Source organism: Alternaria hordeiaustralica (genome assembly GCF_023758085.1).
Source record: "Alternaria hordeiaustralica strain BMP 2776 chromosome Unknown scaffold_24, whole genome shotgun sequence".
NCBI classification, from domain to species: domain Eukaryota; kingdom Fungi; phylum Ascomycota; class Dothideomycetes; order Pleosporales; family Pleosporaceae; genus Alternaria; species Alternaria hordeiaustralica.
In genome coordinates this window covers 218,852-244,289 of record NW_026056796.1, presented here as the reverse complement: position 1 = coordinate 244,289, position 25,438 = coordinate 218,852, and the positions used below count along the sequence as shown (strand labels likewise).

The 25,438-nt window shown below is 52.6% G+C and overlaps 10 protein-coding genes and 2 non-coding genes across 12 annotated transcripts; 5 read left to right on the top strand and 7 right to left on the bottom strand.

Annotated features, from left to right (window-relative positions):
• Positions 1–3,733: 3,733 nt before the first annotated feature.
• RPL26B (60S ribosomal protein L26B) lies at positions 3,734–4,299 on the bottom strand (the record flags this gene model as incomplete). The annotated part of the gene is made up of 4 exons (XM_049391453.1): positions 3,734–3,891; positions 3,945–4,038; positions 4,091–4,153; positions 4,204–4,299. The coding sequence occupies 4 exons, from the start codon at positions 4,297–4,299 to the stop codon at positions 3,734–3,736; spliced, it is 411 nt and encodes a 136-aa protein (XP_049240857.1).
• Positions 4,300–5,298: 999 nt separating this feature from the next.
• J4E84_008885 (uncharacterized protein) lies at positions 5,299–8,373 on the top strand (the record flags this gene model as incomplete). The annotated part of the gene is made up of 2 exons (XM_049391452.1): positions 5,299–7,975; positions 8,051–8,373. 2 exons carry the CDS (start codon positions 5,299–5,301, stop codon positions 8,371–8,373), a joined length of 3,000 nt encoding a protein of 999 aa, XP_049240856.1.
• Positions 8,374–8,673: 300 nt separating this feature from the next.
• J4E84_008884 (uncharacterized protein) lies at positions 8,674–8,826 on the bottom strand (the record flags this gene model as incomplete). The annotated part of the gene is made up of 1 exon (XM_049391451.1): positions 8,674–8,826. The coding sequence occupies one exon, from the start codon at positions 8,824–8,826 to the stop codon at positions 8,674–8,676; it is 153 nt and encodes a 50-aa protein (XP_049240855.1).
• Positions 8,827–9,261: 435 nt separating this feature from the next.
• Positions 9,262–10,408, top strand: J4E84_008883 (uncharacterized protein; the record flags this gene model as incomplete). Its single annotated transcript, XM_049391450.1, has 3 exons — positions 9,262–9,853; positions 9,906–9,942; positions 10,015–10,408. The coding sequence occupies 3 exons, from the start codon at positions 9,262–9,264 to the stop codon at positions 10,406–10,408; spliced, it is 1,023 nt and encodes a 340-aa protein (XP_049240854.1).
• A 1,513-nt stretch (positions 10,409–11,921) lies between these two features.
• J4E84_008882 (uncharacterized protein) lies at positions 11,922–13,864 on the top strand (the record flags this gene model as incomplete). The annotated part of the gene is made up of 2 exons (XM_049391449.1): positions 11,922–12,560; positions 12,611–13,864. The coding sequence occupies 2 exons, from the start codon at positions 11,922–11,924 to the stop codon at positions 13,862–13,864; spliced, it is 1,893 nt and encodes a 630-aa protein (XP_049240853.1).
• A 664-nt stretch (positions 13,865–14,528) lies between these two features.
• Positions 14,529–16,116, top strand: J4E84_008881 (uncharacterized protein; the record flags this gene model as incomplete). Its single annotated transcript, XM_049391448.1, has 3 exons — positions 14,529–15,680; positions 15,733–15,947; positions 16,014–16,116. The coding sequence occupies 3 exons, from the start codon at positions 14,529–14,531 to the stop codon at positions 16,114–16,116; spliced, it is 1,470 nt and encodes a 489-aa protein (XP_049240852.1).
• Positions 16,117–16,621: 505 nt separating this feature from the next.
• Positions 16,622–16,723, bottom strand: J4E84_008880. The gene has a single exon. It is a non-coding gene; the product is annotated as a tRNA-Met (tRNA).
• A 513-nt stretch (positions 16,724–17,236) lies between these two features.
• J4E84_008879 lies at positions 17,237–17,310 on the bottom strand. The gene has a single exon. It is a non-coding gene; the product is annotated as a tRNA-Ile (tRNA).
• A 594-nt stretch (positions 17,311–17,904) lies between these two features.
• Positions 17,905–18,609, bottom strand: J4E84_008878 (uncharacterized protein; the record flags this gene model as incomplete). The annotated part of the gene is made up of 1 exon (XM_049391447.1): positions 17,905–18,609. The coding sequence occupies one exon, from the start codon at positions 18,607–18,609 to the stop codon at positions 17,905–17,907; it is 705 nt and encodes a 234-aa protein (XP_049240851.1).
• A 262-nt stretch (positions 18,610–18,871) lies between these two features.
• J4E84_008877 (uncharacterized protein) lies at positions 18,872–20,131 on the top strand (the record flags this gene model as incomplete). The annotated part of the gene is made up of 2 exons (XM_049391446.1): positions 18,872–19,048; positions 19,100–20,131. 2 exons carry the CDS (start codon positions 18,872–18,874, stop codon positions 20,129–20,131), a joined length of 1,209 nt encoding a protein of 402 aa, XP_049240850.1.
• A 2,168-nt stretch (positions 20,132–22,299) lies between these two features.
• J4E84_008876 (uncharacterized protein) lies at positions 22,300–23,932 on the bottom strand (the record flags this gene model as incomplete). Its single annotated transcript, XM_049391445.1, has 2 exons — positions 22,300–23,667; positions 23,816–23,932. 2 exons carry the CDS (start codon positions 23,930–23,932, stop codon positions 22,300–22,302), a joined length of 1,485 nt encoding a protein of 494 aa, XP_049240849.1.
• Positions 23,933–24,236: 304 nt separating this feature from the next.
• J4E84_008875 (uncharacterized protein) lies at positions 24,237–25,202 on the bottom strand (the record flags this gene model as incomplete). Its single annotated transcript, XM_049391444.1, has 3 exons — positions 24,237–24,689; positions 24,842–24,849; positions 25,196–25,202. The coding sequence occupies 3 exons, from the start codon at positions 25,200–25,202 to the stop codon at positions 24,237–24,239; spliced, it is 468 nt and encodes a 155-aa protein (XP_049240848.1).
• Between the last annotated feature and the right edge of the window lie 236 nt (positions 25,203–25,438).

The following is a 25,438-nucleotide window of genomic DNA, read 5'->3' as shown; positions in this document are numbered from 1 at the left end:
CCAGTGTCGGAACATGTCCCTGGGTTTCTGTGCAACCGCAGCACCAGCAGAATCTGCACCGTGAGGATGTTGAGCGCTGCGGGGTCAACGGCGAACAGTACCCGGCACCGTCGAACGCTGCATTATTGCAGTCGAATACATGATGGCATCACTTCGCCCCGACTTTCGCTGTTGCGGTGCCGATCTTGTCGCTCGTTGTGCATCCCACGCTCTTTGCGCATGAAACTCCCAGGCTCGACACAGCAAGGGTTCTGATCATTTCCGCTCCTTCGACCACTTCACGAATCAAGACAGACCGCTCCTCTCCTGGCCTCTTTCTGCTCGCCTGTCGCACGCCATTCCACGATCGGATGATATGCTCCGGAGTAGAAAGACTTAAAAGAAGGTTCCGAGGACTCGACCTCAGTGCTCGCACTCTCGTATGCCTAAAAACGTGTGCAGCCGTATATGCATGCACGTAAAGTAGTACCTATCGATAGTGCGCGTCCGGGCGACGTCCCCGGAAGCTATGGCGAACAGTTTGGCGGCGCTGGGCAGACTGTGCACTTTGTGCACTCTCCTAGCCTGTTGTGGGGTTTAGGCACGACAACACGCCGTTTGCTGGTATCGCCCATCGTCGTCACATTTGCATCACATCTAAGTGACGACGATTCGAGATTACTGACTGTGATGGCATGATGGCAATAAAAAGAATGGGAGGCGCGCGCTCAAGTGGGCGGCTTCGTGACGGGAGGGACACGAGAGACGCTCTAGCGGGCACCTGAAACAGAAACACGGCCCTTCTCAAGGCGTGCCTACCCTGACTCAGCCCACAGCACACCAGCTGCTAACCACGCGCCTCACGACGTAAGCGCATCACGATGGCCTCGACATCACGATCTATAGTTGTCTATGAGATCACTAGCGACCACGGAGCCTTTTCGACGTTGCTAAAAACGCCCTGCATGCAGCCAACCTTAACCGTGACCGCATTGGTGGCACAGTGCACATCCTCATTAACCATTCGGATGCCTACCCCGCCAACTGCACTAGATTGGGACAGCAATATCCGGCTACGTACTAGGCACGCATAGGATGCAGTTGGCCGTCATCAATGTCATGCGAGCTGGAAACGACGTTCCTTCAGCAGACTCATGAACTATCGGCAAAACAACTCTCTGGCAGCTACCGACACACCAGGCGATCCCGGTCCCCAACTGTCACGCAATTCGAGACGGATCTTCTCGGATCTTCAATCTTGCTTTGCCACGTTGCTAAGCCCCGAGACAAGTTGTCCAGACTTTTTGGTGGTCAGCCTATCCCAAGGTTTTGGGCTTGGAGAGACTTTACGGCTCGGAGCGTTTGAAGAAGACGGCTGGTCCTTACCCACATGTTCGCTATGCGAAACAATGCCTCCGCTGGCAACTCGCGACTCTTCGTTTCGCAGTGGTATGCCTGCTAATTAAGTCTTTGCCACGCAACTAAGCCAGCATGTTTCTTCATGCGTCCTTGGGTCTGGGGAAAGCACGTGGGTGAGCATTGAGGCCCTCTATCCAGTGTCATGCGTGCGCAGATGCCCATGCATTGGAGATTGGATCCAGCGGCATGTGAACGGCACTTGCAGCTGTCACAACCATCATGTCGGGCCATACAAAAAAGCATCGAGACGTTGTTACCCGAGGAGGAAAGAAGCAAGGAGCGGACCGCAGCGTTCGATCTATACTCGGATGCGTTTCATTGCTAAGTGAGGGTTGCTTTTTCCATATGAACTGTCGCGGGAAACCGGCATCGCCGCCACATCCCACAGTCACAACGGTTGTCATTACACACTGTCGCATGTATGCCAGGCACTCACCATATCTCGATGGCGAAGTGGTCTCGTCATCTATCGGTAATCACAACCGCTCTCTATGCGGAACCGATCAATCATGCACGCGATCAAAGTGCCGTATTACCACTTTACGCCCACGGCACTTACACGCATCTAACGCCGTGCTATTTGGAGACGCCGCGCTTACACTGTACATGTACTTGCGCCTGAAACATCTTTGCTATTCATATGAGTGAGATATAAGATCGACATTATGTCAGATTCGTGAGGCGTGAGATTCGCGTACCGTACCGCAGCGAAGGCTGATGTCACATGACGCCTGATTTACATCTATCTTTACTGATAGCAAGGATGATGCAAAAAGCAGGCCTCGGGAGGGTCTTGAATAGCGAGGTAGAACATGTTCGGTGTGCGTTGCATACAAGAACAAAATACTTCCAATAGTGTTCGTGTCCGGATATAGAACACGAGATAAAGCATCAAGATCTCCAGCTCAGGCAACATCACTATCGATACGAACATCCCGAGGTCAGTCTTATCGTGTATGCAGTCATAGTATCCAATCATGGGATGCCATAAACAAACATTGCATATATGTTGGTTGATGTGCCTGTCTCGATTTTTTTTTGTGTTTGTCGTGATCCCTCAATTGCGTATATGCGCAGTTCACGAGAAAATTCACCAACCAACCATGTCACGAGAACACGACTCGCAGACCAAGAATAACAAACTCATCTCCCGCCTAAATCATTCTCTACCTTCTATAACTCACCCGCCGCCTACCCGAGCGACAGATCCACTATCTGCATCTAGCCCTCAGCCTGCATTAGCACGAGATCTGGCACCTTCAAAGCGACATCCGATTCGCCAGCGCCTCTTACAGTAGTTCGCGAGCCCAAACACAAAGTCCCATAGTATCTTATCGATTAGTTATCGTTGGCGTTGGGCAGCCTTTGCTTCCATGTGCAGTAGGTACACCACAGTTGTGGCGATGTGCAGTAGCCGAAACAGCAGTTTACATGTACGAGCAAAATGTGACGAACGCCACCATGTGATTTTACGGAACGCTAAGCTTGTCGGTCTATCCATGAGGGAACCAGTGGAGATGCCACGGTGGAGACAAGATATGTTGAGCTCTGCAAAGAAGATGCGATAGAGGTGTGGGTACTGCGGAGTCGAGGCAGATAAATTGTATTGCTACTTAACGACTTCTGACGCTTAGAAGTAACTTCTACCGGGTCACTATGGAACGCATTGGTAAGTGTGATGCGAGAATTGATGAACTTCGAGAACCAGGGATGGGGATCTCTAAGATGCTAAGCCTGTAGTCGTAGCTACACAGGAGATCATGAGAGGTCTGAATGTGTGCAATTGAGCGGTACGCTGCACTGGTCAAACATGGCTGTGGTTTCATTCAAAGTTTACAGTTGACACTGTAGTCATACTGACATACACAAGCTATGTGTATAGTTGAAGAAATGTGTCTCAGCGTCAAACCATCTCCGTCATGGGGAAATCTCAAAGATGGTCTGCATGCGAGCAACGACTGCTGTCGTCTGGCGTTCTTCTCCGCTAGTCGTATAACTCACGTCAACCATCAGGTTCGGTTGGGGAGTAGATATACTAGCGTTCGTGTCAAACTTCACGTAGAGTGTCACTGCGACGGCTGGAGTAACAAATCTCATTCGTTGCGAAACTCCATTCCATCGTGGTATCATTTCGAACAGAAAACTTCGACGGGGCCGCATGATGGCAAGTCCATTGTTCGAGCTAGAAGCCGGTATAACGCCCTGCTTTTCCATGCGCGTGTCGCATGCCCAAACCGTGAACCCATGATATGCATTTCATCCTCTAGGGACGGGGATGCTCGTGTCGATGTCCCTCATAGCCGTAGTGTATCGTCAATAGAAAGGGACGATACGCTTATTGCTGCTCCCTCTGCTTCTTCTTCTCCTCGCGACCGGCGGACTTGCGCTCCAGGATTTGCTCACGGTCCTTGTCGAGCTTGAGCTTGGTGACGACGACCTTGGAGGCAGCGATGGGGATGGGGACGGACTGGCCGTTGCTCTTCTCGCGAACAACTGTGTTGTGAATTAGTATATCTGCTGGCGAGTGGGAATAGAGGGCTACGCACTGCCGTTGACGTGGAGGCAGTACTTGAGGCGGTAGACGGAGGAGATCTTGCCCTCACGTCCCTTGTTGGAGCCGCGGACGACCATGACCTCGTCCTAGGAAAAGTCAGCATACGACGAAACTGGGGGAGAAGATCTGGATACTTACATCCTTGCGGACGGGAATGCTGCGCACTCCGTGCTTCTCGCGGAGCTCCTTACTCAAAGGCGCCTGAAGGTTGTTAGAACATGTCCCATGCAATGTTCCAAGTCTCTTCATACGCTCATGATGACCCGACGCACACTACTCGGCGCACTGAAGTGCGCCTTTCGGGACTTGCGTCGAGAGCTCGCGACCATTGCGTTAACCTTGGTCATTTTTGCTGTGGGATTGGCGGTTGTCGGGTTAGTAGACAAAGTTCGTGTCGCGATCACAAAATTGGTGTTGTGAGATGTGCCTCTGCTAGGGCGGCTTCGCTTCGCTAGCGCGATCGGAGGATGGGTTTCTCCGCGCCGAACAGTCCGGCGCTGCAAGTCGCGTCTGCATCATAGAGCGCATCGCCGAGCCGTCGCGCACTTTCAACACGCGTCGCAGTCAGTCTGCTCTCTCGACCAGCGCATACCTTGCGCCAAAGTGCAGCCTCGATACGGACGAATCCCGAGTGCGGTATTAATATTGCATCTACACCCACCTGAACCCCCGCTCACGCCTACCCGAGCCCCTTCGCGCGAACCACGGTCCCCATGCAGCGACCGAATCTTCCCTCTATAGTGGCTTCGGAAGGGCTTGCAGACCTTTAGGAAGACGCTACTATGTCGTCAAACAACTACAACCCTTATAGCTACCCGTATCAACAAAGTTCGGCGCAACAGTATTCGGCATATCAGACTGCACCCGCTGCGAACAGCGCCGCGCAACCGTCCCGCCAGTATCAGCAGCCGCCGACGACCCAAGCGCAAGACTACGTGTCCTACCAGCCGCAATCGTACGCGAACCAAAACAGTGGATATGGAACGGTGCAAGATAACTCATGGAGTAGCAACAACTATGGCGGGACACGAGAGACAACCAGAGGCGCTGCCGAGGTTTTGCGGAATATGAGCAGCTCGACATCGTATACGAATAATCCCGCGCCGACGAATACCCAAGCGGGCTTCACCGCAACTAATACGGCCGCCTCTTCGCACTCCAGTCGCTACGCCGCCGGCAATTCGCATTCGCCCCAAGTACAGGCACAACAACCCCACGCAGGCTACGGGCAAGCGCAAGCGCGTCCACGCAGTGTGAACAACAACCGCGCGCAGCCAGCGAGTCGAGGCTTGCCATCACCGGCGGTGACGGCAGGGTACCCTTCCCAGACTCAGAGAACCCAAGCGATGTACACCCAGCAGCAACAGCGCTCCGCCAGTCCAGCCCAGCCTCAGTACAACAATGCGCCTGTTAGCAACTCACGCAGCGCAAGTATGACCACTACGGCGAACCAGCAGTATGGCGATTACAATGCTCGACAGCTCCCTAGCGTTGCTGCTGAAGCCTCGCGTAACTCTCAGAACGCCACATCGTCAACGGCCTACAACTACGGCAACGCGCAAATGCCTTCTGCGATCGTGCCGCCACCACCGGCACCGGCCACCAGTATGGCGGACACATACAGTGCGCAGGGCACCACCACTGTAGACCCCATGGCAGTTTACGATCCATGGCCAGAATATCAGCGAAAGCAGGCTGCGCAGCAGGCGATTCTAGATGCAGCGCGCGCAGAAGAAGAGAGGATCGCCGAGGAGACGCGCAAACTAGAGGAGCAAAAGAGGGAAGAGGAACGCAAACAACAAGAGGAGGAGGAGGCCAGGTTGCGCGCGTCACAACCCAAGCCAAGAGCGAAGAAGGCGCAAAAACAGCAAGCGAATGCGACGGAAGCAGCTTCTGCAGCATCTAGTGCCGACGGCCCTGCTGAAGCACTAGAGAGCGAGATCCGAGCGATGATGGCTAAGATGAGAGAGCTAAACAGCAAAGACCCGGCACTCCTAGCTCGAATCTGGGAAGAAGAACGCAGAGCGAAAGCGCCCAAGTCTCCGACTGCGCAGAACAAACCCGCTCCTCAGTCTGCCACCCCGCAACCCGCACAGGCTGCACAAACCGTCACGCCCCAAGCGACGAACTCGAAGAAGAAGGCGACACCCAAACCAGTAGCGAAGCCAGCTACGCCTGCCGTACCCCAAGCTGTCCCCGTCAGACAAGCACAGCCGACCCCCACTCGACCCACAGGTAACACTCACTGGCCACCCGAGAAGAAGGCACATCTGGCGAGCGCAGCAGCAGCATATCTCAACGCCCAAAATGACGTTCGCAAAGTTGAACCCAGCCAGATATTAGGGCTACTCAACAGCAACCCTTCCTACATCGAGTTGTGCGAACAACTAGAGCAAATGGGCCTGAAGCTAGATCGCGCAGTGTTCGCTAAGAGCCTACTCACAGCAGTGCCAGATGTGAATTCTGCATCTCGCAAGGCAGTACAGGCGGCGCCAGTTCCAGTTCAAAAACCGCCAGTGCCGCCTGCCGTCATGAGAAAGGAAGTCGCGACCCCCGTTGCGCCGACCCCTCAATACACACCAGCAACTGCCTCACCAGCGAACGGAAGCTCTTACCCGTCGTTCCCAGGGAGCGCGTCGCCCGCACCTGCACCTGCGCCTGCACCCGTCGCCGAGATGGTGCCAATTAAGCCCGAGCTGAGAAAGCCAGCAAACAAGGAAGAGGCTGCTCGCAAACGCAACCTGAGCGATCTCATCGACTTGTCTCAACTTTCAGAAGAGGAAGACATGGGTCCGCCGCGCAAGAGAATGAACGCAGACCCTTACGCATCATACTCGCATCAAGATGCCATGGCTGTCGATGAAGAGCCTTCCACCCCGAACTTCCCCATAGCAAACACTCCTTCATATCAGCCACAAGCATCTGCGCCGCCGCCAGTTCATCCGCCGCCTAACGAACTCCGGTACCAGGTCTATGTTGAACCTCTTGAGAAGAAGAATGCTCTCCGTCGAAACACATACAACCCTGCCACGATTGCAAGAGATGTACTTCTCGCTTGTGGACGCCATCCGTCTGAGCGCAATCTGAACCAACATCTAGATGGGCTGAGGACCACGTTACCACAGATAACTTGGGAATCGGATCTTAGTACAATCAGGTGGGACTTGATTGATCCAGGACGACCTCCTCCAGGGTATTTCAAAGATGGCGTCCAAGCCTTGACTGAGGATGCAGACGATGAGGAAGACGATTCCGACGACGATGAAGCGCGTCGTGTCCGCGCTCCGCCCAGTGCGATTGGTGAAGGTGGGGCTCAGAAGGTCCAAGCTCTACCCGAAGCCATCAATCCGTTTAAGCAGAAGCGCCGCGGTCGCCCTCCTCGACACTCCCTCCCTAACGGTGCGGGTCCAGGTCCAGCGACACCCAAACGTCCGAGCAACCCCGTTTCTATGAGCCAAAGTGCCCCACGCCCTACTTCCGGTGCCGCTGGGGTTGGATATCAAGCATTCCGCTCCGCTACGGAGTATGGGCCTGATGGCAAGCCACTGCCGAAGAAGAAGGGCCGCCCAATTGGGTGGAGAAAGGCAGTCCATGGATCTCCGGCTGCGCAGTCTCGTCCAGCTCTGAACGGTCACACAGGTCCTCTCAAGCACCAGCCGCCGCAACCAAGCTCATTGCGCAACGAGCCCATCCGTATCAGTTCCCGGTCGCCGAGTGTTGCAAACCATATCCCGCAGTACCGATCGTACAAGTGCAAGTGGCAGAACTGCCAGGCGGATCTACACAATCTAGAGACGCTTCAAAAGCATATATACAAGGTGCATCGCAAGGAGACTCTGGAATGCTTGTGGGATGATTGCGGCAAGGAAGTCACCAACTACGACCCTATGACGAATATGAGCATCGAGCGTCATCAGCCTCATTCCTTCGATCTAGAGAGCAACTGGCGCAATCACATACACGAAGCCCATATCAGTCCTCTGTCATGGCAGCTTGGTGATGGGCCGACTGGGGGTCTCTCTGGTAAGGAAGATAATTGATGGGCTTAGATTGTCGTTGAACACTTGGAGAGAAATGATCTAACGCTCTCATTCATAGACTCGCATGATTCTGAGGCATATCTCAGCGATGCGCAGGGACGTCAAGTCACACCACGTATCACAGTCGAGCCCGAGCGAATAGAAGCACTGAGCATGTCACCACAGGCACCTGTTGGCCAAGGTCGCGGTCGCGGACGCCCACCCAAGCGTTCAGCGGAAGAAGAAGCCCGCGATGCGCATGAAAGACTTGTGTCGCTCAAGAAGCGCATTGGTGGACCCGGTATGGATCGTGGAGGCGTAACGCTTGCCAACGAGAAGCGTCGAAGGGGTTTCATCGAAGGCGACGAGGAAGAGGAGGAGCTGGTAGATGCCGAGGATTGAGGACTGCGAATAACTTCAGATTTGATAGTTTTGTATAAGTACGCGTATACCCATAGCGAGGACAAGGCGCATTGGGAGTCTTTATGGGTGCGCAGTAGAAGGAAACCGAAGCATGTCTCCATGCGTAAGCCATAGCCTATTGAACTATGTTAAATCCATCAGCGGCCAAACCGCTATATTGATACGCCAGAACTCCATGCCCCCATTTGATAAAAGTCGCCGACCTGCAAGTGGTATCCTTTGTCCTCCCTCCAGCCTCTTTCCTTGTTGTGACCCTCTCCCACGTATGCACCGCGCAACTCATGCCTTGACCTTGCCTGACGCGGCCTTGGGCTTCTCCTCAACTTTGTGATCGTCGGAATTGACCTCGAGGAAATGGTATAGGACGATGAGCAGCATGGCAGCGCTTCCGAGGAAGATGGCGAGCGAGTAGAGTTGGCTGTCGGTAATCATCTTGGGTGCGACCGCGCGTCAAGTGTAGCTGGGTGACAGGTGTAAGGCGTCAAGGGCGCTGCGGAGTTGTTAGTAAATCCAATGGCAGAGACAAGAATGCCAAGAGCTTACGGAAGCTAGATGCGACAGAACAATTCGAGAGACGGGAATGTCGCGACAGTATTGGATGCGCTGCGATTGACTCTTGGGGTTCATGTGAAGGCCACCTTGAAGCTTCGGGAATGTCGGCGAAGGTAGGGCTGGCTCTAGCGCCAGATGCTCCGCCACTCGAAATTCCACCCCACACAGCGTCATTCTCACTTTGACACACACGACCCAGGGCCCATATCCCCCGCCAGGCACCGAATTTTCGACTCTTCAAGGCGCCCGGATCCTTGGAACATCCCAAACCGCCCACCCCACTGTCACTTCAACGTCCGTACACAATAAGCCAAGATGCCACCCAAAGGCAAGGGCGAGCAGCCCAAGGTGAAGAAGGTCGCCGTAGACAAGACCTTTGGTATGAAGAATAAGAAGGGTGGAGCCGCCCAGAAGCAGATTGCGCAACTCAAAGCCACCACCGCATCAGGTGGCACACCCGACGAAAAGCGCAAGGCCGCTGAGAAAGCCCAGCGCGAGAAAGACAAGGCGGCGGCAGAACAAGCCCGCAAAGAGACCGCCGAGCTCTTCAAACCAGTGCAGGTCCAGAAAGTACCTTTTGGCACCGACCCCAAGACCGTACTATGCCAGTTCTACAAGAAGGGAAACTGCGAAAAGGGCAAGAAGTGCAAGTTCAGCCATGACCTGGCCATCGAGCGCAAAACAGAGAAGAGGAGTTTATACACCGATAACAGAGACCAAGAAAAGGAAGAGGAAGAGGAGCGACGGAAGAAGGATAACATGGACGATTGGGACGAGGAAAAGCTGCGACAGGTCGTTCTCAGCAAGCACGGCAACCCAAAGACCACAACAGACAAAGTGTGCAAGTACTTTGTTCAGGCTATCGAGGATCAGAAGTATGGTTGGTTCTGGACATGCCCGAACGGAGGTGAGTTTCGACAACGAAATGCATGTGAGGCGCGCGCTGACCTGTATCTAAGGCGACAAGTGCATGTACAAGCACTCTCTACCACCTGGGTACGTATTCTCAATTCATTATCGCCATACAGAACGAACACATCTGGGAACCGAAACTAACATGTTCTGCAGATTCGTCATCAAGACTAGGGAACAACGCGCCGCCGAAAAGGCCCTAATGGCCAACTCACCACTCAACACCCTCACCCTCGAAGACTTCCTTGAATCTGAACGACACAAGCTCACCGGCAAGCTCACACCTGTCACGCCTGAAACATTTGCCAAGTGGAAGAAGGAGCGTATCGACAAGAAGCAGGCTGAGGAGGAGGCCAAGAAGATGAAGGATGCCACTGGTAGGGCTATGTTCGAGAAGGGTGACTGGGCACAAGACAGCGATGCGGATAGTGATGATGAGGGTGGCGATGAGTGGAACTTGGAGACCATGAGGAAGGAAACCGAGGCAGCGAGAGCGCGAAAGGAAGAGGAGAGAATGGCAGTCGCACTCGGCAACATGACAGTATCTTGAGGATATCCATCTACTTTGGATCGAACACCACTGGGGGAGATGAAGCGGGAAGACCTCGCCGGTTGCCACACAATGCTGCAAAAGCTTGCGGGGCATTACCGGGACCTGGCTTCGATTGAAGTATGTGGAGGCAACAGATTGACTTGATGCATTCTTTTCTGCATCATCAGCATGTTTGGCCATGTCTGGGCTTGAGCGTTCATGCGGCATGTCCCGAACATCATTCGCAAAGCTTAGTCGGCTTTGTGTGAACGGCGCTGGCGTCTGGGTTCTGGTATATATTGGTGTTATACATGATTGTACGAATACAGAAGTACATTCACCGGGGCAAGTTGCTCTACGGACTCACATTATCGTGGTACTCAATGGGTGCGTCTGAGTGGAAGTGAGATGAATGTCAATGAGGTCCAGCATGAATGCTGATATCGAAACAAGCTGTTGTAAGATGCCTTGGGTCGAAAAGATTATGATGATCTACATGATATGAGCTTTCCTTACACCCAGAACGTTTCATAAATCATGATACATATCTCCACGGCCAATTTCAACATCTGCACGGTACATTTCAGAATCAGGACGGAGGATTTCGAGACCGTGACGGCGAAATCTAAATCGTGTTCATTCACTAGCAGCCAAAGCTCTTTCTAGAGCTATGACATTCTGCGGCAACATCCTCGATGGAAACTCCACGGGAAGCATACTCGGTACTCGCAAGCGTAGTCTTACTTACACGTGCAGCCTTATCATCATCTCAACGACAAGCTTCGGCGCTATTACCTGCATCCTCATTGGCAGTACACGCACCCTCGTACGAAGTCAAAAAGCAAAGAAGAATCCTACTCACACACCGAACATCAAGGGAAGAAGAAGCGGTAAATGTAAGCGGCCGAAACACTCCACTTCACGATACTCCATGCCAACCTCGCCTGCCTCGCCCAGATCGCGGCTGCGCGTCACCTAACCTGCATGCAACCACACTAGCCCTCCAAAAGGCAAAGTGCGAGATACGTCTTGGCGCTCAAAATGCCGCGCATCAGTTCCGCCAACGCCTAGTCAGACTCCCCGCAACATGACGGCATGCCCATTCGGCGCACGCGGCGACCCACGTACCCAGGTCCCCAGGCCCTGGTTCCCTCTCTCGCGCATCCGAAGTCGTGTGCCGGCGCGCACTACGCACTCCCGAGTTGTCTTGCCATGACGAAGACGCGGCCGAGGCTAGCCTTGGTCCGTGGTTTGATGGCGTCGTTTACTGATTCTTAAAGAGCAGGTGCCGGTCACTGGGATCGTCGGTTACTGCTTTTGAGTTAATATACTTTATACCCTTTTTACATCCTTTACGCCTCTTTCTTTACGCCCTGTCGCCTGCATTGAGCATTTCGGTGTAGCTGAGAGCGAAGAGATTACTTGACTTTGATCATTGAGTGTGGGGCATCATCCGTATTCCCGGATCGTTCCCGACGCGTCTGTATTTACCTGAGAGACTCTTCTTTGAATCTTATTTGAAAGAATAGCAATGGCGGTGGAAAACTACGATATTGTCATCGTTGGCGCGGGACCTGTTGGTCTCTGTCTGTCAACATGTCTCGCGAGATGGGGCTACAAGATCAAGCACATCGACAATCGACCCGAGCCGACCGCCACTGGACGCGCAGATGGAATCCAGCCGCGTTCCCTCGATCTCCTACGCAACATGGGTCTCAAGCGAAAGATTATGGAATACGAACCTGCAAAGGTTTATGAGGTGGCGTTTTGGGATCCAGCGCAAAAGGGCATTCACAGGACGGGGACTTGGGCTAGTTGTCCAAAGTTCATCGATGCGCGGTACCCGTTTACTACCCTTCTTCACCAGGGTATGATTGAGAGGACGTTTATTGGGGATATCGAGAAGAACGGTGGTCAGATCCAAAGACCCTGGACGATCAAGGGCTTCAAGAACGATGGTAAGGATCAGACTTATCCTGTTGAGGTCAACCTGGCGCATGTTGATGGCACCCACGAGGAGACTGTACGCGCAAAGTATCTGTTCAGTGGAGAGGGAGCGAGGAGTTTTGTGCGGGATCAGTTGGGTGTCAAGATGATCTATAAGGATCCTATTGCCCATGTTTGGGGTGTCATGGATGGTGTTGTCAGGACGAACTTCCCCGACATCAAGGTATGTATCTCCTACGTTCTTCGCTCCTATGGGTACTAACAGTGACATAGATGAAATGCACAATCCACTCCGACAACGGCTCCATTATGATCATCCCACGCGAGAACAACATGGTCCGCTTGTACATCCAAGTCGCATCTTCCACGGACAAGGACTGGGACCCGCGGAAATCCGCCACCGCGGAGGATGTTCAGGCGCGTGCCAAAAAGATCTTCGAACCGTACACAATCTCTTGGGACCGCGTAGAATGGTACTCAGTCTACCCTATCGGCCAAGGTATCGCGGAACGCTACACACTCGACGAGCGCGTCTTCATGGGTGGCGATGCATGCCACACACATAGCCCCAAGGCTGGTCAGGGCATGAACACAGCGTTTTTGGACGCAGTAAACATCGCTTGGAAGATCCATCATGTGGAGAGCGGGTGGGCTCCCCGATCCCTCCTCTCGACATACGAATCTGAACGCAAACTGATCGCCGAAACGCTACTCGACTTCGACGCCCGCTACGCAAAGCTCTTCTCCGCACGGATACCTTCAGCCGGTGAAGTCGCCGGCGCATCCGCAAAAGAAGCCCCAGAAGACAACGAATTCATCAAGACATTTAAAGCCAGCTGCGAATTCACCAGTGGATACGGCGTAGCCTACAAACCCAACATGATAAACTGGGGTCCGGAACACTCCGCCCAGCACCCCCTCATTCTCTCCTATCAAAACGGCACAAGCCAACGGACAGGAAGGATCATGACCCCCGCAACCGTCACAAGAGTCGTAGACGCTAACGTCGTACATCTCGAACAAGAAATCCCCATGAACGGCTCCTACCGCATGTTCATCTTTGGCGGTAGCTTGGACAAGAGCGCAACAGCACTTAAGGACTTGGCGTCGCAGATGTCATCTCCTACATCTTTCTTCAGCACGTTCCTCCATCGCGACATCAAGGAGAAAGACCGGTACCACGAACGCCACAACCCCCACACCGATTTCCTTTCCCTGGCCCTCGTCTTTTCGGCGCCCCGCTCAAGTATTCACATCGATGAACAACTACCTCAGCCTTTCAGCCGCTACGCCGATCACGTTTACGCCGATGATGTCTGGGATCAGAGGGTTCCCGATGCAAAGGCTGCGGCGCATGCTAAGATGGGTCTTGATGAGGAGACAGGTGGTGTTGTCGTTGTACGGCCGGACGGCTATGTTGGTGTCGTTGTTAAGCTGGCGGAAGGCAAGGGCACGTGTGAAGCGTTGGATGCGTGGTTCTCGGGGGTCACAGGGAAGAAGCTTGGGGGTGAGAGGGCGAGTTTGTAGATGGGTAGGATTTGCATAGCGTTTTAAATTCAAACAAGTTCGAAAATACTCGGAATCACACATGCGAATACACATTTGGCGTAACACTGAGGTTTATTGCGACGATGGACTTCCATGTGCAGGGAAACGATGACGTCATCATACATGGTCGTGCCGCTTAGTTGTAGACGCGTTGGAGGTTTGCAAGCCACTCATATAGTTTATGCACCATGCTGAATACACACGAACTATTTTCAGCGGCTATCGCGACTCATCCTAGCCTTACACCCAGATAGGAAAACGAGTAAACGCGCCGTGCAACAAGCGATGTAAGCACTACCACGAGTACTGATACGGCCACCGATGATGATCTCTTTCCGTGTTTACTCATTGGCTTTGGATGACGCAACAATAAGTTTACGCTCACACGAGGGAACGAGGCTTGATCTAGAGATGCAGTAGTTCCTCCTAATGGCTTGAATCTGTCCCCGCAGAATGAGATACTGAGAGTAAGCCAAGTATGTTGTGGGAGGCCTAAATGCCAGCGCGACGTGCTACCTCCTGGGCGTAAGTTGCAGGAGAGGGGGTGATGAAGGCATACAAAAGCATGGAGAAATACCTCAATCGTCATACCCGACTTCTCTGTGCTCGAAGAAGTTGAGATCGAGCTCCCACTAGAAACACCATGGCGCAGAGATCACTCTACGCCGCAGGCCTGGCGCCCCTACTCTTCGCCATCCTCTACTTCCAGCTAGACAACCTCACCTCCCTCTTCAACCATGCCACACAGATCCTCAGCCAGCAGTCCTTACCCACCAAACCCCCCATCATCATGGCCGCAACCCCCGCCTTCAGCCACATGGAAAAAATCACCACAATAACCCAAGGTCTCATCTCCCGCGGCTACCCCGTTTACTTCATCTCCGGGCCCGAATATCAGGACTACATCGAATCAATCGGCGCAACCTACATCGGCATCGAAGGCCAAGGCCCGCAAATCATGTCTGGAGAAGACCTAGGCCAGTTTATCAGTCTGCAGGGTGATGAACAGGAGGTTTTTGCTTTTAAGAATATCTTTATCAAGACGATTCCGGCGCAATACCGTACGCTGCAACGCACATTTCGGGAATTTAGAGAGCAGTACGGGGAGAAGGAGAAGATGGTGTTCCTCTTCGATTGTACATACGGTGGCCTTGCACCCGTTATACATGGCGCGCCTGGTATCAGGCCTGATGCTTCCATCGCTATAGGTCTAGCTCCGTATGCAGCAGCCAGCAACGACACCTTCCCTTTCCGCTCAGGAAAATACCCAGATACCAGTTCGGAAAGCCAAAAAATTCATTTCGAAGCCCAGCAAGCTCATCGAAGGGAACATCCGATTGACACCCCCGTTAACGCGGCTGTCGATGCTCTGCTACTGGAAATGGGCGCTACGACGATGACACCGAGTCTGTACGATATGATGATGCGCGTCTCAGATGTATATCTGCAGTACGGGATCCCGGCTTTCGAATGGGAACGCAGTGATTGGCGTCCGCATCTTCGGTTTATGGGCGCGCCTGTGGCGGTGGGTATTGCAGAACATAGTCTGCCGGAGTGGTGGGGCGATGTGCTTGATGCGAAGGCTGCGGGGAAGACGGTTGTGGCTGTGTCTTCTAGTAGTGTGGTATATGATACTGGCGCGCTTATCAAGCCGGCGTTGGAGGCGTTTGGCGGGAGGGAAGATGTTTTTGTTGTGGCCACGTTGGTTACGTCTGATGTGGAGATGTTGGATTTCGCCATACCGGCGAATGCGAGGGTAGCGAAGTTTATTCCTTTGGATTTGGCGCTGCCGGATGTACGTATACCCAGTGTTGCAAATGCGTATGTGTATGCTGACACCAAAGCAGGTTGACGTTCTAGTCACGAACGGCGGATACGGCACCATCCAACAATCGCTTCGCGCAGGTGTACCGATGATCGTCTCGGGCAACGGACAAGATAAACTGCATACAGGCACTCTGATCAATTACAGAGGCTTTGGTATCTATCATGCTTTACCGCAAGTAACGCCGGGACTGCTGACGGAGACTTTCGATAAGATTATGGGCAACGCCACATACAAGTACGTCGTCTCTTCCTCATTAGTGTTGTGGGACTGAGTGACGCACACGGAGCTGACGAGAAATAGGCAGAGGCTCGATACCATCAAGAAGGAATACGAGAAGTATAACGCGGTGGATGTTGTCGAGGATACGATCAAGAAGGTAGTCAATGGTGAACTGGTCTTCTAGGTATCTGAGTGGATGAAAGCGACGTACGATTATCGCGAGAGATGCGCAGTGTTCGCGTACTTGGTTGATGAGGAAATGTGAATAACGACTTGCATAACCTATGTCTTCTGCGTGTAACTGTTGGCGTGCTTACCGCCCTGTTGACGTATGTTACCGTCGCCTCCAGAAAACTCAATGATCTACCTACCTTGCTACTATGTGGCAAAGTGTGCGCAAAGTCAGAAGCTGAGTCCGGTAGTCCGCTAAAATTGTACTTTGCTGCAGCTAGCAAATCACTACTATTTTCAAAGTCTCTACAAGTTACGTGTAGGCAACACCTTAGCCTGTTCGTCAAGAAGGACAGTGTGCGAAGCATTTAGAGAGATAAAAAAATATGCAACGTCTTCTGCAATATCCATATCACGTAATTAACATAGGCAAAAAGAAAAAGAATTTTCTAGACCCTAGACATCGTCAACGCCAGCAACGCTAGATATCTTCGTGACGCATCAGCTGGCAAAAAGAATGCCCCCCAGCAGGATCGAACTGCTGACCTCGGGATATCTGCTCTGTCGAACAGTCATAGAGTATATGAGACCCACGTGATAACCAACTACACCAGGGAGGCTTTTACGGTCAAGCTTCAGATGGTGACATAGGATGCCACCTACTGCGAAACCGCTGCACCGGAGAGATGCTGTTTGATTGATGACAATTTCTTCCAGTAAATTATTTATAATGTCAACAATTGAAACAGTAGAGTGCGTGTGGAGCGGGAAACAATCGAAAGACCAGCTGCAAATTTGATAGGCCGTGTCGAATCGGTGTGATGGTAGCGTGACACATCGCCGTTTGGCAATGTGGGTAATTACCGCGGTGTGCGCTGACTCCCGAGGTACGCTGCAAATGTGGACCCAAGTCCGGAGCCTCTTACCAATGAAACCAAACTAAACTGTGACAACGAAACAGTGTTCGTAAGGTTGCTTTCCGTTGTGTATCGACTGGAGAATGCATGCAGACCTGAAGGGGTGCTGTTCTTCAGTCCAAAAATATGCATTTTGGACCAATTTGCTCCGGCAAAAAGCTACAACTTCGCGGACAAGCCTTCCCAGACGACAGGAGCCTACGCACGCAAAAGGAATGGTCACTACGAGGGTCGAACTCGCGACCTTGGCGTTATTAGCACCACGCTCTAACCAACTGAGCTAAGCGACCGATGTTTGGTTGATTCGATGGAGGTTTGACAATCTTGACGGGATATGACGGAAGAACATCAACGACACTCGTCTAGGTTGTTCGAGTATCACAAGCCTTGCTGTTGATGTTAGCATTGAGCAGACGGAGTTTGGTGGGGTGAAAATTCCACTTCGGAGATTTCGGATGACTGTCATGGTGGGGCAACCGCAGAAAATACAAGGTTGGAAAAGCAGCCCCGGTAAATCTGACATAACCCCAGGGCTCACGTTGACTGGTCGTTGCTGAGGTGGATATGATGTATTCATACTTTGACGTAGTTGAAGGAAATGTTGTTGAAAGGGGCTCGATTGTTGAGCCACGGGTATCTTCGAACGCGAACCAAACCAACGCCAGCGCAATGCGCTTGTAAACAAAGTCTATGAGAAACATTAACAGTATGCTCGTGAATCGTATCTGGTAGATCGTGGCAGTCGTTGTGCCAGACCGTCGATGTGGAGTACGAAAGAGTATCCAATGAATGGCGATCATGCGCCGCGATGCGTCCTAGCTATTAGCCAACCTGGACGGCTGGGCGAGATATTTTGTCGTGAATCGTTAGTCGCCAGTCTTCTTTCAATCACCTAGCTGTCCCAAATACTTCTCAACCTCGTCGTTGCCGTAGAACATCCTCTGTAACTTCGCATCCTTCCTCTTTTGGACCTGGGCAAGCTTCCTAACCTTGCCGGCATCAAGCCTGCCCTCTCTGACGTCTGCGCGGCTTGCGCCACCTAACGACTTCCTCTGGATGTGTTCTTTCTTGTCTATGCCCAAGCCCAGCTTATCGCGCTTCTCCTTGGGAACAAGCGGAAAGAGCATGCCCTGACCACTCGTACCCAGACCTTGTCGCGCATCGACATCGTAGCCGTGCTTCTCCATGTATTTCAGTCCCATTCTCGTTCGATCGATTGCGGAGGGTATGGGCGCTCGCGGAAGTGCTGCCTGGTGTGCAGGGCTTAGGTAATGTATGCGCTGGTCGGTCTCTTTGACGGGCTCGCCGCATATGCCGCATCGAGGGTATGCTTCGGGTTGTGGCTGCGGCTGACCATTGGGAAACATTATCGCGAGGTACTTCTCCGCCATGGTCTTGCCGTTTGTGGATGTGGGTGCTGGCTGTACTTCGGGGGCGGAGGAGACGAATTTGATGGGGTTCTTCCAGAGACCGCGTCCAAAAGCGCGCTGTTCGACGAAAGGCTTGGTGGAGACATCGGGGTCTTCTTCAAGAAGCTCATCATCGTAGTGCTCGTCCGCGGTTGTCGGTGTCGTGGTGGGAGCGGACATCGTGGCGGTCTCGTTGCGAATCGCGCGTGGTGCGCGTGGTGGTGATAAGACGTCGTGGATTTAAGGTTTTGCGGCGGTGGAAGGAGCGACACCGCCGGGCAAGAAAAGTCGAGGTGAAAGTGAAATATGGGTGGTGAAGCCAGGCGACCATCTTCGACGCGCAATCACATGCTATGACGCCACGTGGATCCGATCTGCTTAGCGAGCCACCTTAGATCCGCGTTCCTGAACCTTCCCGCTTCCCGTCCCACCAACAGCCAAGATGCCCGTCAACATCCTGGCCACAGCCTTCGACGAGGGCATCGACTCCATTCCATACGGCTGGGCCGTCTTGAAGTTTGCTTCTGTTTGTGCAGTCTTGTACGTGTTGAAATGGTTCTTCAGTGGCGCCACGAATGGATCGGAGAGGAATATGCATTCCAAGGTAGTTATGGTGACGGTAAGTTTGGGTCATGTGCATGCGTTGAACTACTGTACTGATAATATATAGGGAGGAACTGCTGGCATAGGTGCTGAAGTTGTAAGAGGCCTGGCAACTCGAGGTGCACAGATTGTTCTCCTGGTTCGACAGCCCCTTGTCGACCCCTTCCTCGTCGACTACATCGAAGACCTCCGAACCCAGACAGGCAACGAGCTTATCACCGCCGAGCATGTCGACCTCGAGGACCTGTATAGCATACGTCAGTTTGCAACGAAATGGGTCGACAACGCACCGCCACGGCGTCTCGACACAATCGTCCTCTGTGCGAACACAATGACACCACCAGGAGGCAAGGCAACGCAGACTGAAGATGGGCTGGAGGCTACTTGGGGGCTGAATTACATGGCCAACTTCCACCTGTTGAGCATACTCAGCCCAGCACTACGTGCTCAACCTCCCGATCGAGACGTTCGAATCATCTTCGGTACATGCCCGGCATACGTGGGCGGAAAGTTGCCAGGTGTCGACACAAAAGCAAATAAAGACGGAAAGAGCGATCCTGGACAACTCGACTTCACACCCTCCACCGTATACGCAACCTCCAAGCTCGCCCTCATGACCTTCGCCGTAGCCTTCCAGAAGCATCTCTCAAACTACGTCCGCCCCGACAAGCAACCCATGAACGCACGCGTAATCATGGTCGATCCGGGCTGGACACGAACACCCGGCATGCGGCGATACCTTACCTTCGGCTCGCTGTGGGGACTGGCAATATACCTCATCACATGGCCGTTGTGGTGGTTGATACTGAAGAGCCCTGACCAAGGTGCACAAACTTTCCTATACGCGGCTATGGAGGCACAGTGGGGTCGTGGAGAAGGGGCATACTTCCTCAAGGAATGTAGGAGAAAGATATGGACCAGGAAGGAGATCGATGATGAGCTGCTGCAGAAGAAGCTGTGGGAGAGCAGTGAGAAGACCATCGAGATCCTTGAGAAAGAGAGTGCAAAGAAGAGGGCGGCTGAGAAGAAGCAGAAGGAAAAGTCTGAGGGCAAGAGCACTGCAAAGGCGGCGAACGGTGATGCTAAGCAACGGAAGTAGAGACTTGCGCGGCATACCCATCAAACCTCACAACGTTCCTATAGCCTCCGATAGAACATACAGACATTTTTGCTCAAGATTCTCCAACGAGATCGAGAATGAAGTTTACGGAGCACGCTGGAAAGAGTGTGATCTCGTGAGTCGGTCCATGTTTGCTCACAACCAGCAAAGCAATCTGCGACCATATATCTAGACCCGCGCCAACCAACACTAGCGACAACGTCTCAGCAATGTCTACTCATCAGTTGTTCGGTCTCGATAAACCGCATCTTCCAGACGAGCTGGTGCTAGTCATCCTTAAGTATGTATGTCCTGAATACTTTCACTGGTTTCGTCTTTACCGAGTAAACACAGAATGGCGTAACTACATTCTGGACACGAGCCCTATTCGCAAGTTGATGTTTCTCCCAAATGTCTCAAGTACTGGAAACCCGATCATACTATCATCTTCGCTGGAGCCAAACGAAGCGGTAATGCACATCCACTGGGCCCTTCCAAATAGGCTCTGGATGGAATGTGGTGGGGGGAATGTCCTTCAAAAGTACCTCGGAGGTAAGATGGCTCCTCCATGGCCTAGCGTGACCATGCATCCACTCCTCGAAGAGTCACTCACTCGACTTCGCATTCATGGGATGGAGTGGAAATCCACCCGCTACTCGACATGTTCCGTACGTATCGCATACCACACCACAGTAGTACGGAGAGGCAACCGGTCGACCTTACCATCAGCTACCAGCTACTGAAGCACTGTAAGAAGCCTCACGTTAACAGGAGCTGCGCAACATGGCGCGCCATGTTCGCCACCCAACCTCCAGTCATGCGCTTGACCGTTACTCTGGAGACTGAGGAGTGCTCTACCGAGGGCCTCCGCACTCTTCACACCAAATTCCCTATTCACGGTGAAAGCGGAGTAACGCTTGGGGACGTCATCGACATCTTATCGCACCCTCAACTCATGCGAAACATCGGTCTTGTGCCCGACGATCGCGGGTGCCGTGGCTATAGGCTGTTGCCATATTACGAGTGGAACGTCTGTCATTGTTATCATAGTACCAATTTTCAGGAGGTATATTATAGGGTGCAGATAGCTGTGGCCCAAGGAAGGAGTTTGGCAGAGGTGCGTAGTATACGCACGAAGGGAATATCAGAGAATGAGCATGGTAAATTTCAGTGCCGGATATTTCCTGGGGATGAGGAGTAGCAAGACGGCTCGCGATAAGGGCATTGATTGCTCCGGTTTGTAAAACTATGTGCTTTCACAATCGTATTTGGTTGCAGCATTGCGCGAACGATACCCGAGGTCGTCTTGTCTTCCTCTCCTACGCTATACGGAGACAGTTCGAGAAGCATGCAAGAACGCTAAGCCTTCACGGCCGTATCTTGCTCCAGTACATCTCAGTGAAAGCAACTTCAGCGTAGCTACCAGTGAAGTAACAGCACCAGCGGACGATGCCATCACAATACCACGCATAATATCACACAGCGCTCATACACTTCCGTCTCTCATTGTTCATTCTCTTCCCAGCTTGTCAAACCTAGAGACAAACATCGTACCAACTCAACCCCACACCCAACGCTGAGTAACCTCCATCCTTCCCTACTGAAATCATTCCATCCAGGCAGTCGGAAATATGTCGCTTCTATCCCATCTCCCAAAATCCATGTCAGGCTGTATTCCCAGGATCACACACCACTTCTGGCTATCTAAATCACTCCTCCATACTCCACTCAAACGACCAAACCCCCCTCCATCAACCCCGCCCCCACCGCCTCCATTTCCATTTCTTCCAGGAACACCCATAATCAACCGTTTCCAGAACCCCATCCGCGCCAAGATAGCAACGTCCAGCATGCGCCCAGTTCTCGCAGCTGGTGCACTGGCTCTTGCTGCCGGTGGTACGGTAGTTGCACAGACAGAAGTGCTTTATATATCGAGAGCAAGGGAGGGGCAAGTGTGGTTTGAGAAGAATAAAGATAGTTTTGCGTTGATGGCGGCAGAGAAGAGGGTTGTGCTGGAGAAGGGGGAGGATGGGAGGTGGAGGGCGAGGGTAAATCAGGGGGAGGGGAGTGAGGGGAAGTGATTGATATGGAGCTCAGTGACAAGGCGTATCACATAAGACATGTGTAGGTCGTAACAGCTTTCTGGAAATGAGCCAGAAGCTCCATATCTAGGTTTTGGTATCATCCTCTTTCTCCACACTGGGCGTCGCTCCAGCATCAGGCGTCTCTCCAGCACTTGCCACCTCCTCCCCAGCCCTAGCATCCATCTTCATCCTTATAAACTCCTTCTTCATACTCTCAAACTCCTTGAACCCCTGAAAGTACTTCCTCCTAAAATCGTTCAACTCACTAGCCCTAGTCCCCTTCTCATATTCCCTCCTCACAGCCTCCGCCGCCCCCTCAGGCACCTCCTCCTCCCTACGCCGCCGATACGTCAGCAGTCTGCGTGACCACTTGTTAAACGCCTGGACGCAAACCGACGTCAGTTCGAGACAAGGATGGCTCGGGATGATGAGCTCAATGTCCTCGTCATTCGCCGTGGGCATCCACATGCTGATTCGGCCGTCGGGGACTAGTGTTGCGACTGCAAAGGCTAGTATGTCATCGAGCAGTGCGGTGAAGGAGTAGGGCCGCTTCGGGGGTATGTACCCGGGTTCTTTGAATTGGTCTTGGTGCGATTGGCGTTCTACGTCGAGCAGCGCTTGCCGGGATCCTAGCACTTTGAGGCCTTCGCGGATGCCGTAGGGTGGGTCGCATACGATGCCGTCGAGGTAGCCTGTCGTGCGGTCTTTGCTGGGTGGCGGTATTCTCAGTGGGGTATTGGTGAGGTCGGAGACGAAGGCGCCGAGGTAGCTCGACTCTAAGTCGTACTGCTTGAAGTTACCGACGACGTCGTACTTCCCTGTCTGTCCCCTTCTTGCGCTGCCTCCTAGGCCGCGGATAGTGCGCCCGTCAATGTCACTCCCAAACACCACTGCTCCGAAGTGAGCGCATGCTATCGGGAAGCCGCCCGTGCCCATGAAAGGGTCGTAAAACAACTTCCCCGGTGCCACGTGTGCGATGTTAGCCGTCAGCAGCGTGAGCTCGGCGTCCATCGATGTAGTGCTGATGTAATGTCTCTTCTTGAGATCAAATGTCTTCTTGGCTTCGTTCCGACACGAATCGGCGATGAAGCGACCAAAGTAAATGTACTTTGGCTTCTTAACATTAAGATCGTAGTCTTCAAAGACACGGAACGCGACGTCTGGGTTTCGCATCCGCGGTGGTCCCTTGAAGGCCATGTAGGAGAAGCTGTCGATGATGTCGCGCTGCTCATCGTTTGATCTACTTCCGCGATAGCCTTCTATGGTAAAGCGGAAAGATGCCGTAATGTACTGCGGCCACCAGGATGTGGTCAGACTGCGGACAGAGTCGTGGAGGGCGTCGTATGTTGATCCCTGGCCCCATAGCTCGTAGATGCCCTGTGCGAGGATGTTCCGTGCGATGGCTTTTCGTGCCGCAGCCTCTGACGGCAGATCGACAATGCAGTAGGGTGACTTTGATCGTCAGAAATGTATGCTTTTGTAAGGCGTGACGCGACACCGGGATTGCTTTTTCGGGATCTGAACCAAAACAACACTGCGAGAGACGCGACTGATGAAGTTGAGACTGGAAGACTGCTCGGTGCAACAAAAATGTACTTACATCTTCTTCATATTTGACAAACTGCAAAGGCACTCCAGCAATATCGGCTAGCGCTTGCAGTTCGACTTTCCGAAAACTCTCATGCGCTTGCGCAAGCCGGACGAGATACTGAGGCATGTTGTTGTTTGATCAGAGAGATTCCAGGCTAGCAGAACCCTTCCGTGTACTACGCGTCTCAGTCAGGTATCGGCATGGCAGCCGACGATCACCGCGTCGACGCTTTTATCAGTGGTAGTCCCTTTGCGTCGGAGTCACGGACCAGCAAAATGGGGCACGAAAAATGGTGGGTCAGGGTCCTCATTCTTCATTGGCTGCCGACGACGTCGCTTAAAGTTTAAACTACATCTTTCTCCCAACCTCGCCCCGCCTCGCATGCATCCCGATTCCGATCTTCAAGTCGACTACAAGACGCAGGGTAAGACTAGTCTACCACACTGTCTCTACGCTTCCGCTCGATGAATTCTACGTCCGCTTGCGCTTCTGTCATGTTGCACACGAGATTCTCCACTAGCTCTTCTTTTGTCGTGAAGCCTTCGATCCACCAATCCCGGAACTTCATCAACTCACCAACCCATGCGTCCCAGAGGTAATACCGGCCGTCGTTGTCCCGTAGTATGAATTCATCGCCTTTGGTTTCTTTGACCACTGGACAGAGACCCTCAATGTTGTAGTCTTTTGCAACATTCGCCTCCCGCTTCGGGTCGAAACACGCAGACAAGTACAGTTTCTTTGGATCGTTTGTCCATGATAACCGGAGGGTTGTGTCGTATTCGTCGTTGAGTTGGACGTAGGGTATGCCTTCTTCGTCTTGTGTCTTTCCCTCGTTTGTTGTGTTGGGAATAAGCCGTAGCTTTTCTAGAATGGTTGCAAACATCTGCATGTCGGTGTCGCAGCGAGGTTATGGTGGCACAGTGAGACCGGAGTCACTGTTAAGGAAGTGCTTTGGTTGCGCAATCTTGAAAGTAGACTTGTGTTATGCAGAGAGACCCTGACCGGTTACAACTTGCGGACTTAATAGGGAAGTACATGCTCAACTGACGTATATCGAGGCTTACACGGTGTAGACAAATCGTTTTGCTTTTTTCTCGTACCAGATATTTCGATACCTACGTGTCAGTACAAAGACGGGTGATCACGGCGCTATATGTGACGACTGCATGATAGTCACAATACAAAGGTCTCACCCAATCGTAGCGCTCCTAATCTACTATTTCGGATCCATTTACGAAAGTATAATCCACTTTTCAGTAAATGCGATCTCGGGTACGTATCCGTGTACCATAACCGCACTGTCAGATGCCGCGGGGCCGGTCGCGTGAAGATCTGAGTATCATCAGGGTCATGTTCCAGATGGATGGGTCAAGCCTTTAGATATCTTACAGCGCATGCAATGAACTCTGCTGTTTCTTCTCCAGATGTCATGGCTTGATGACCGCAACTCGGTCTACGAGACTCGCCGCCACTGCTTACATGATGGGAAGAGGTTGCTAGCAGTTATCGTCATCGGGCACCACGGCTTGAAAGCTTCGCTCGTTCGATCATGAACCCAACCTTGCCACTTCGCAACCAAAGCACATATCTACGGCGAGGTCACTGGGGTGGTATGACCAAGAGACAAGATTG